The sequence below is a fragment of the Oryzias melastigma genome, linkage group LG6, assembly GCF_002922805.2.
Source record: "Oryzias melastigma strain HK-1 linkage group LG6, ASM292280v2, whole genome shotgun sequence".
NCBI classification, from domain to species: Eukaryota; Metazoa; Chordata; class Actinopteri; order Beloniformes; family Adrianichthyidae; genus Oryzias; species Oryzias melastigma.
Window position 1 is genome coordinate 19,724,482 of NC_050517.1, and position 10,881 is coordinate 19,735,362.

At 36.8% G+C, this 10,881-nt stretch overlaps 1 protein-coding gene and 1 long non-coding RNA gene across 2 annotated transcripts in view; both read left to right on the plus strand.

The window, feature by feature from the left end:
- Nucleotides 1-5,099, plus strand: part of slco3a1 (solute carrier organic anion transporter family, member 3A1) — a 30,860-nt gene extending 25,761 nt beyond the window's left edge. Inside the window, exons 3-10 of the mRNA XM_024282221.2 lie at nt 778-876; nt 957-1,229; nt 1,330-1,494; nt 1,578-1,776; nt 4,031-4,178; nt 4,315-4,487; nt 4,565-4,629; nt 4,715-5,099. Of these exons, the coding sequence (XP_024137989.1) occupies nt 778-876; nt 957-1,229; nt 1,330-1,494; nt 1,578-1,776; nt 4,031-4,178; nt 4,315-4,487; nt 4,565-4,629; nt 4,715-5,067 (1,475 nt within the window). The 3' untranslated portion in view covers nt 5,068-5,099. The remainder of the gene's footprint in view (nt 1-777; nt 877-956; nt 1,230-1,329; nt 1,495-1,577; nt 1,777-4,030; nt 4,179-4,314; nt 4,488-4,564; nt 4,630-4,714) is intronic.
- A 2,370-nt stretch (nt 5,100-7,469) lies between these two features.
- Nucleotides 7,470-8,787, plus strand: LOC112152561. Its single transcript, XR_002920333.2, has 2 exons — nt 7,470-7,984; nt 8,231-8,787. It is a non-coding gene; the product is annotated as an uncharacterized LOC112152561 (long non-coding RNA).
- Nucleotides 8,788-10,881: the final 2,094 nt, after the last annotated feature.

Sequence of the window (10,881 nt, forward strand, 5' to 3'; positions counted from 1 at the left end):
GCCAACAACTGGTGAATTTCTCATGAATGACTGTCACTCTGCAGAAATGATGTCTTAAAAAACTACAGGGTTGCTTTTTTTTTTTTTTGCTTTGCTTTTTTTGGCTAAAAACAATATAAATATAATTAAAATAACTTTTCCAACAAATCAGGCATGTCCAAAGTCCGGCCCGACATGACCCACATTTAAATTCCTAACTTTTATAAGATCAATTATGTGCAGCCCCCATCACTTCCTAAAAACTGTGTGTAAAATGTCTTGATTGTTATTGTCTAAAATACGTGGTAACACTTAGGCAGGACCCTTTTTAGCTGATTTCTAAAATGTTGATTGTAAGTGGATAAATTGTTTCTCAGATTAAAACCAGTGTTTTCTACTTCTGAATAAGATAACTATTTGTTTATTTTCTTCTTCTCAGGACATAGAGGTTTACAATAAGCATTTGATAATAATAAACTGATTTAATTTTGACAAATTTTTCCCATACATTTTCTATTCCATTTCTGATCTTTAAATACAAAATTCAATGTATTCTTGGTTAATTTCTGTGCATTTAGATACATTTCTGTTGTATGTGAAGAAATAAAAAGTTTTCCATTGCAAAGAAGAATAATTTGATCTGTGATTTGCATTTAATGTCATTTGCGTTTTGTTACCATGAGTGTATGGTGTGTAACAAACTGTTTCATCTACACGAGCAGCAGATGATCAGTCCTTGACATGCCCTAACATCTGAACCTGCCGTTCTCACCACTTTAAACTCTTCCATCTGTGCAGGAATCCTCTTCTCCACGCTGGTGTTCGGACCCGCCTGCGGCTTCATCCTCGGCTCCGTTTGCACTAAGTTCTACGTGGATGCCATCTTCATTGACGTCGGTGAGTCCTGCTCTCCTCCCTTCATGTTTTTTTATTTGAGTTTGTCAATATTCACCGACTCGTCTCTCGCCTCCCTCCAGATAAGCTGGACATCACCCCCGAAGACCCGCGGTGGATCGGGGCCTGGTGGGCGGGCTTCCTCCTTTGTGGTGCCTTACTGTTTTGCTCTGCCGTGCTGATGTTCGGCTTCCCTCAGTCCCTACCCAAAATGGAGAAAGATGAGGGAGCAGAGAGCGAGCAGGTTATGCTCCCAAACTCTCTCAGCTCCGACTCTGAGACTCCAAAGCCCAGTAATGGACTGATCCTCAGCAATGAGGCTGACAACAGCCCCACCTGCTGTCAGCAGCTGAGAGGTGAACGCTCTCACTCATGACTCCCATTTAGATTGTGGAATTTGCTCTTTATGTTTTTGGGACAGCGTTGCTCATCCTCTTTTTCCTCTTTCTTTGTCAGTGATTCCAAAGGTGACCAAGCACCTGCTCTCCAACCCGGTGTTCACCTGCATCGTCCTGGCGGCCTGCATGGAGATCGCGGTGGTCGCTGGGTTTGCAGCTTTCCTGGGGAAGTACCTGGAGCAGCAGTTCAACTTCACCACCTCTTCTGCCAACCAGCTGCTAGGTAAAGCTTCCTCCGTGCATCCTATCAGATCACAGCGTGCCTCTGAGCAAAAACCTCATTTGGATTTTCTTCTACGGCTGAAGGCATGACAGCGATTCCCTGTGCGTGTTTGGGGATCTTCATGGGGGGCCTGCTGGTGAAGAAGCTGAACCTCTCCGCTCTGGGGGCCATCCGCATGGCCATGGTGGTCAACCTGATCTCCACCGCCTGCTACGTCTCCTTCCTGTTCCTCGGCTGTGACACGGGTCCCGTGGCAGGAGTCACGGTTACCTACGGCAACGAGTAAGACTTTTAATTCTGTGTTCTTGTAAAGTAATTAAACAGATTAAAGAAATAAAATATATATTCGCAAAAATAGATACAGCTAATTTGAGATATAGATGATTTTATAAAAAGAAAAAAGAAAAATTTTGAATGACTCGAGAGATGTCACAGAACCAGAAAAAAAAATTGAAGAAACTGAGCTAAACTGTGACACAGAAGGACATTTTAATGGAAAAAAAACAGAACATTCTCACCTTTTCCACACCAATGATTGTTTTTTTGGGTGTCATTAATACTTAGGAGTATCAAGTTATTGTGTGAATAGTTATTGATGATTATAGACTTTTTTGTAATCACGTTAAATCTAGTTTTCACGTCGGATAGTCATTTACATGTTATAGCTCACCTAGAAGAACATCCCACTCATGCCATAGTCATTCATGAAAAATATACATATTAAATCAATTATTAGGACTTCAATCCTGTTATATTTTTAAGCTTAAATTGATTTTTATAAAAAGCAGACTATTTAAAAGGTGGTGTGTCACGTTGTCATGGTAACAGCCACAGCGTCTCCAGAGTCCGCGCTCTGCTCTCGCCCTTTCTTCTTTCAGAAAAGTGATCGTCATAATCAATTAAACAAAGCATCATTTCAGAGAGAAATTCACCTTTTAGCGCTTTTTTTGTCCAGATGATGAAGCAAAACATTTTTTAAAAGCAAAGCAAAGTCTAAATAGTTCTACTCCTCTGTTGTGCCTCATTTCTTCCTTCTTCGATTCTCTTCTCTGTTCTTTATTTATTTATTTTGTTAAAAAAAAGATTCTCTTCTCTATTTATCTTCTGTTTCAGAATGATCAAATTCACCAAATAGGATAAAGAAAACTAAAATATCACTCATCTTACAGTCTATTAACATTTGAATTATGGTATTAGTAAGAAGTTGCTCAGAATTGCTCAGAAAAAGTGTTCCTACTGTTTTTTTATTTTTTTTCATTTGGTAAATTGAACACTTTGGACCAGTTTTTTTGTTTGTTTGTTTTCTTAATTGTTCAAGATTGAAATAAATCCCACTTACTAGTGCAAAAGTAAAGGTTTGAACTTCATGAATCCATTTTTTAAAAGTTGTATTTGATCTTTTACTGCGCCACAATGTCATTTATTTAAATGAAAATACCTCAAATTGAGGATTTTTCACTGCAATCATTAAAAATCATTGTGATTAAAATAAATCAATTATATTAATTAATTACTGGTCATGGTTATTTAATTGCTCGAAAAATTAATTCCATGACAGCACTTTTAATACTATTGGCATTTACAAACAACCATCAAAGATGATGAATATTCAGCTCAAGGAAAAACAGTTTAATCTCAGCCAAATTCTTTTAAAAATGCTTAATTTGTGGAATTGTATTTTCCATATTGCTAAAGATTAGTTCTAAGAAGATTAAACCTATAAGATTTTTAGCTGACTTTTTAATATATATATATATATATATATATATATATATATATATTATGTTATGTTAAGGTTTCAGGTATATAATCCTTCATTTACTGAATACTTAAACAGTTTATCCCAAACATTTACATGTGAGGATAACAAGTTTATCATAAAAACATCCTAATGTGGGATTCTTTTGTTAGAATAGTTTACATTAAAAATGACAAATTATGTCTTCTTTTTAGACCACAAAGGAATATTAACTAAAAATATTTCATTTGATTTGAAGTGTTCAGTTGCTGTTCTCAAATGTTGCAGTTCCTTTAAAGATCACAGGAGGTGGAAAACAAATTGTTAGTGGTTTTATCTATAGAGCAAAAATCTGTATAGATTTTGAGAGAAATGTGATTGACAAGCGAGTGTGCCAAATGGAACTTCAAACGTTTTGCATTGTTGTGTCGGGCCGACCAAACTTAGGTCCGTGTGCCCGTCCCACTTCAGGCAGAATCCAATGGGTGGCGTCAGAGATCCAGTTATAAATGTCAACACAAGTGTTGTGTTTGTGGATGTTTTGAGGTTTGGTTTCCTGAAGTTAAAGATAAACGTCGGGTTTTGGATAAAACTGGGTTTAGAAATAATCAAATTCAAATAAGTTATTGATTCATTTACTAATGTCGACACTCCATTAGTCTGCAAGCTTCTTTTTTCTAGATGCAACGTTTGGTCTTCACTTGTTGTGTTTAGCTCAGCCTTTCCTAAAGCGAGTCGACTCTTAATAAGTCTTTTGGTTGAGTTTTGGTTGAGATTTCTCCTCGTGTTTCGGTCCAGGATTCTGCAGGTGGGAGAGAAGCCGGAGCCTGAGTGCATCAGTCACTGCAACTGCTTCACCTCCTACATCAGCCCCGTGTGCGGCTCCAATGGAGTCACCTACCTGTCCGCCTGCTTCGCCGGCTGCACACCTAAAGGCTTCTCTCCGGTAATCGTCAGTCACGTGTGAAAATGGACGACACTAGCTCCATGAGAGGCTGCTCTGAGTGTTTAGTTGTCATGTCGCCAGCAGCCGCGTGTATAAAACTGAGGTTTATTGTGGTGTCACGTCTTTGTGCTGACAGAACCAGACGGAATGTGGTTGCGTTCCTGCCGGAAGCGAGCCCGCCTCCGTGGTTCCGGGGAAATGTCCCATGGCGGGCTGTCAGGAGGTTTTCCTCATCTTCCTGTGTGTGATCTGCGTTTGTAGCCTGGTGGGGGCCATGGCGCAGACTCCCTCCGTCATCGTTCTCATTAGGTAACACTCCTTCTTTGGTTTAGCTTGTTTAGCCACAAACCTCAGCTAAGAAAGTCCAACTTCTGCTTCTTTTGAAGGACGGTGAGTCCAGAACAGAAATCCTACGCTCTGGGAGTGCTCTTCCTTTTGCTGCGACTCCTCGGTAAGAAGGATGTGTTTTGGTATAACTGTATATTTTAGCTCTGATTGAATTCGGTTTTTTCTAACCCGACGCCTCCATGTTTCAGGTTTCATCCCCCCTCCTCTGATCTTCGGTGCTGGGATCGACTCCACTTGCCTTTTCTGGAGCACGGTCTGCGGGAAGCAGGGCGCCTGCCTGCTGTACGACAACGTGACCTACAGGCACCTCTACGTAAGCCTCGCCATCGTTCTGAAGGGCGTGGCCTTCCTCCTCTACTTCACTACTTGGTACTGCTTACGCAGGAACTACAAGAAGTACATTAAAGGCCACGAGGGCCACTTATCGGTGACTGAGTTCTACCCATCCCTGAGCGACGGCCCCAATGTAGCGGACAGGACCAAGTTCATATACAACCTGGAGAACCGCGAGTTGTGTGAAAACATGGAGTCTGTTTTATAAGGACTGAATAAAGACTTCTTTAGACCGCGGAAGACTTCTCCACGTCTTTTGGTCAAAGCTGCCGTTAGTAAAAACAGCTCCAGCGTGTTGTTTTCTGAGTCTTTCTGATCAGCAACATCCACGGTCGGTTCTTCGGTTGTTTAAAAGTTGCCAAGTGTTTTACAAACTAGTCGTCCGTCGCTGCGTTTTGCATCAAGGCAGAAAGCAGCCAACCTGGATTCTTATAGTGGCCTATTAGACGTTTCACTCTCCTGTTCTCTCGCTGGACCTTAGATTTAGTTTTTGATACTTGCTGAGGTGCAAACGTGCAATCCACCATCTGGATCTGTCTCTGTTTATTCCTCTTTTATTCTGTTTTTCACTGTAGCAGTTTCTGTTTTTACGTCTGCAGAATGTATTCAGCCTAACATGTCTTAATAAGGGATTAATTCAATATAATAGATAATTATATTTTATTGTGGCTTCTGCTCTGAGTGGAGAAGCAAAATCAAAACGTCATCCTTTTTATGGTAAATTAGGAGTGAAACGTTTGGTTCCTTCAGCCCAGGAGGTTTTATTAGATTGTTCTTGAAAAGAAGAGTTTAAATTATTTAGAACGTTATCGCTGCTGGGTTTGTGTGCGCGTGTTGGTTGTGGAAAAATGTTGGTGTATTCGTTGTGTTGAGGCTAATTTGATGCTTTTACTTTTTAAATAAAAGCAGTCCTCTATGTAGGTCTGAAATATTTAACTGAAGTTCACAGGAGAAGTACAGAAGAAGATAAATTGGACACATTTACCCCACTGATCTCTCTGCTACAGTTATGATTTTGTCTCTTTTCTTACACTTTTTGTATGTCAGCATATCATTTATTTTATTCTGGAAATAAATTATTTTTCAGAAAATTGACTCTGGTTTGGAAGTTTGTTTTATTTATATTCAAATAAAAGTTTGAAATGTAACTTTATGATTTTTCTGAAATTTTAAAATTGACTAAAAATAGGTTCTGAAAATAAGTAAAAATGTGTTTATTCATGAAGCTGATGAAATGTGGACAACATAAAAGAGTATTAGTAAAATTAATGAAATCAAACCATCATAATCAGCTTTTTAAATTTGTTGTTAGTAAAAGGAAAAATATAGTACTCTAAAACATTTTTTTAAACTGAGAAATGTACAGTCATAAATATCAAGTCTTTTATTTTGAAAAATCAGAGTCCAACAATTCTGAGATGTGGAAAGTTCTTTTTAGCATTTTTAAACATTTTTTTTAATCTGCAAAAATGTCCTAATCTTTACAGCAACAATTGGTTTACTGATAATATGTAAAATCTTGAACATTTGCAGTTAAAAAAGAAACAAATGAATATTGTTCGGCATATTTTAAACCAAATCTTTTTGATTTGTGGGCCACAAAGGGTTCTAAAATTTGTCCAAACGGCAAGACCTGGAGTAAATGTGTGCTGTGTTTTGGCAATCAGCCTTACAAGAGAAAGAAATGCTCATTTTGATTAAAAATCAATATAATTTAAACAAAGCAGTTTGGAGTTTGTACTTCTAAACTGTGATTTTTTTCTTTTATTTTTTTATTTTTTTTATTATTATTTTAGTTCCATCAATGGAATGAAGTCTGTCAGAGAAAAACCTAAACTTAAAGAAATGCTGCATTCATGTCCTTTTGGAATAATTGAAAAGAGTCCATTCCTTCTGAAAAAAAGCTGACATGGATTTTGAGGAATGTTAGGAAAAATGTTCTGGTTGGAAGAAGAGAATAGAATAGAATAGTTTTATAAATAGAAAAAAACATTCAAAATCAGCCAGCTCTCTGTACTTACAACCATACAAGCACATCTGAAAAAAAAAACAAAAGAATATAACCATGAAAACATTCAAAGATTAACATCTATTCTGATCTATTTATTTAAAAAAATCTAAAAATGTTAATTAAAGAAAGTAATAAATTCATAAAATATTCAGATGTAATACTGTGAATAAAAACATTCAAAGATTAAAATGTTTTGATCAAAAATATATAAAAATGTTGATGAAAAAAGAAATGAATTAATTAAATAGTATGGTATTAAAATAAAAAGAAGAAGACATTCTATTCTTTAAAAATTTTCAAAAATGTTAATCGGAAAAAATTAATACATCCATAAAATATTCCAAAAATAAAATCTAACAAAATAAACTATAAAAACATTCAAAAATGTAAAATCTATTCATTCAAAAAAATCCAAAAATGTCTATTTAAAAAGTGATAAATTCATTAAAATATTCAGATTAAAATCTAGTACAATGAAACTGTAAAAACATTCAAAATTAAAATCTATTCATTAAAAAATGCTAAAAAATATAATTTGAAAATGGTATGAATCCATAAAATATTCAAAAATAAAATCAAATACAATAAAAGCATGAAACATTCAAAAGTGAAAACATCTATTCATTAAAAATGCTAAAGAACGTAATTGTAAAAGAAATATAAATCCATAAAATATTCAAAATGTAATAGAATAAAACCATAAATGCTTTAAAAAAATAAAATTCCGAGAGTTTCCATGTGGTGCTCAGTCAGGGAGTTGTTCTATAGATCCGCAACACTTCTCTGTTTGACATGTTCTGCACGAATTAAGAAAGAAAAAAAAAAATAAGTGTTTCATCTTAATAACCGGACGTTTGAGACACTGATGACCATCCGTCCCATCAGTGTGGATGTTCTTGAAGAAGTTTGACCTGTGAGGATCCGGTTTGTGTGTTTCCCCCTGTCCCTCCCCAGGCGGATCCGTGCGGAGAGAAGGAGTTGAGGTTTGGTTGGTTCTGCTGGCTTCACGCAGGTTTACGTGCGGGGAATCTGAAAGCTGTTCAAAAAACATCCACCTTGAATTTTTCAGACGGCGACCACGCAGAGTTGAAGCTCCTTCTCGCAGGGAGAAATCGTGAGTTTAGTCGACGGTTTGTTTTCTATGTTTTATTGCACAAACACAAATGAAAGGGAACATGTCTCACTTCATTCTAATAAAAATTCTGCGAGAAAACTTCTAAGCTGGACATCTATAAATAAGTCACTGCAGCTTATTAATGCATGATGAGTGTGTTTGCTCAAAAGCAGCCGCAGGAGTTTGTCATAAATTCACACAAACATTCTTAAAATCTGTCTTTTTGTGTGTTTGCGTCATCCTCAGGTGGCAGCACAGCCTAATAATAGCAGAACGATGCTAATCAAGAAGACACGAGTCTGTGCATGACAGCAGGATCACTGGAACAGTGGGATTCTCTCGTCTCCAGGAAGCAGCAGAACAGGAAGGTGTCCTTGTTGAAAGTCAAACATCCATCCATCAATCCACGCAGAAGCAGCTGCAGGCTGCTGCTCTCATACGGAGCTGTCAATTAAGAAGGATTTAGCGAGATGAGGCCGAGCTGAGATGAAAAAAACATAAATCTTCACTGCAGAGCTTCGACTTCTGTTTATTTAGTGTTCACCGTCTGAAAGATCATCTATTAGCTGCATTTATTTTATCGTCAATGGAGAGATCCCAGACTGACCAAATATGACCTTAAACTAATAACTAGATTAACTAGATTTTTTAGACATCCACAAAATGTCATTTTTTTCCCAATAAATACTTAAGATAGACTGAAATGAAGTGTGAAATGGCAATGAGTAAGCTTTAGACGAGGGATTACATTTCATCAGATTACATTTAACTAAAAAAAATAATTTAAAGAGAAAACAAGTCAATATTTGAATCTTTTTTGTCTTGGTTTGGTTTTGTCTGCAGTAACTTTATTTTCTCTTGGGAAGGAGTGGTTTTATTTGGGTAAATGTGTGAGTTTTTGTGGCTCAGTGGCCTAGTGGGAGAGTGTCTGCACTCTAGAGGGAAATGAGTTTGAGTCCATAGTCAAGTCATCCCAAAAGACTAGAAATGAGACCCAATGTGTGTCTGTTTGACATTTAAGGGATTGAATTGGTGGGTTAAACCACAAAATGTTGCTTAACTGCTCACTTCCATCCTAGTGGAATGGCTCAGATGCATAGAACAAATTTTAAGATTTTTTTTCAGTACATGTCCGACATAAAATAAAAATGCTAAACGGACATGTTAAAAACACAAAAAAAAACACAATTTTCATTGGAATTAGGGTCGCAAAAATTCAATCACACTTTCAGTGATTTCATCAATCTTGGTATCAAAACATTCAGCTTGTTGAAAAAATGTCTGCTTATACTTTTGGTACTTATATACTTATAGTTTTTGAGTTATTGAGCAAAATATGCCCCATAGAGAATTAATGAAAAATTGCTCAAATCCTTCAAAAACATTGTCCCGTTTGAAACTTGTGAACTCCCGCATTTTTTCCAGCTAGAGACACCATTCAAACTTTGAAATGTTCAGCAACTACTGGGTTTTTCTAGGGTTATTTTGAAATTAACTTTTAATTAAGCTAGCTGTTTTAGTCTAATTTTGACATTTTTCCAGTTTTTTATGCAAATTTTGAGTTTAGCTAATATTTTAACGTTTTGCAAGCTGTTTTCTCAAAATTAGACTGTTTTTTGTCATGCCTGGCAGCCCCTCATTTCCCTGCCTTGCTAAGCTGCCTTGATTGCTCATCTGCCTCACCTGTTCTGCCAGCTACTTATACTTTGCCTCTCAAACCTTCCCCTCTCAGATTCTACACCGCCTCAAAGCCCAATGTCTGGATTCTCGTTCCTTATCTGATGTTCAGCTCTGAAATCCCTGCTCTGCCTTCAAGTGAGCCTGCTCTGCCTTCAAGTCTGCCTGCTCTGCCTTCAAGTCATCCTCCTCTGCCTTCAAGTCTGCCTTCAAGTCTGCCTGTTCTGCCTTCAAGTCTGCCTGCTCTGCCTTCAAGTCTGCCTGTTCTGCCTTCAAGTGAGCCTGCTCTGCCTTCAAGTCTGCCTGCTCTGCCTGTCAGCTCACCGTGTCTACCTTCCAGCTGCTCTGCCTGCCTGCTAAGCTCCAGCTCTCAGCCCTGGTCTCGCCTCACCCCTGAACAATAAGACTCCTCTACAATAAAACTCTTAAACTTGTCCTCTTACAAACTGCCTTACATTTAAGTTCTTTAGGCACAGTTGGAGCTTAGCTAATATTTTAGCATTATGCTAGTGTTTTTATTTTATTTATTTATTTATTTATTTATTTTGCAAGCTTCAGCAATTTCAGCTATTAGCGTTAGCATTTTTAGCTATCAGCATCTTCAGCTGCCACATTAATCTTACAGCATTCACACTTTATTATTGCAGGTAATGCTATATATCCAGTTAAAATTGTCTCAAGTTTGAGCGCACATATATATATTCTTACTTACAACCAAACAAAATACACACTTAACCAAATATGTTAATACACATTTCAACATTTGATGGTCCAAAATGCACAATTTATTTTTCCAGCTCGAAAAGGAGGTGGGACTTTATAATGAATTTTTAATGTTAGTAAGTGCACTATTAAGTAGAAATGACACATCAATTAAAGTATTGTGTGTGTATATAATGCTCTACACAAACAATAAAGATGCTGCCAAACAGAACAATCTGCTTTCTCTCATCCATGTGAATTTGAAAATTGTTGATTAACACAACTACATTTCTCCCTCAGCATCTGGTTTTAGCTTAATTTAAGGTTTGGGTTTCATACTTTTCAGGACTTTTCCAAAGCTTTTTTTAATTTTAACCTGCATCTGCAACTTAAATGTGAAGTTTTAGAAAAAAAAAATTTAAAAAGTTGTATTGAGTGCTAATTTACACAAAGATATTTGATTGTAAAATAAAATCACATACGAGTAATAATGTATAAATAACATTAATCAAAAAATT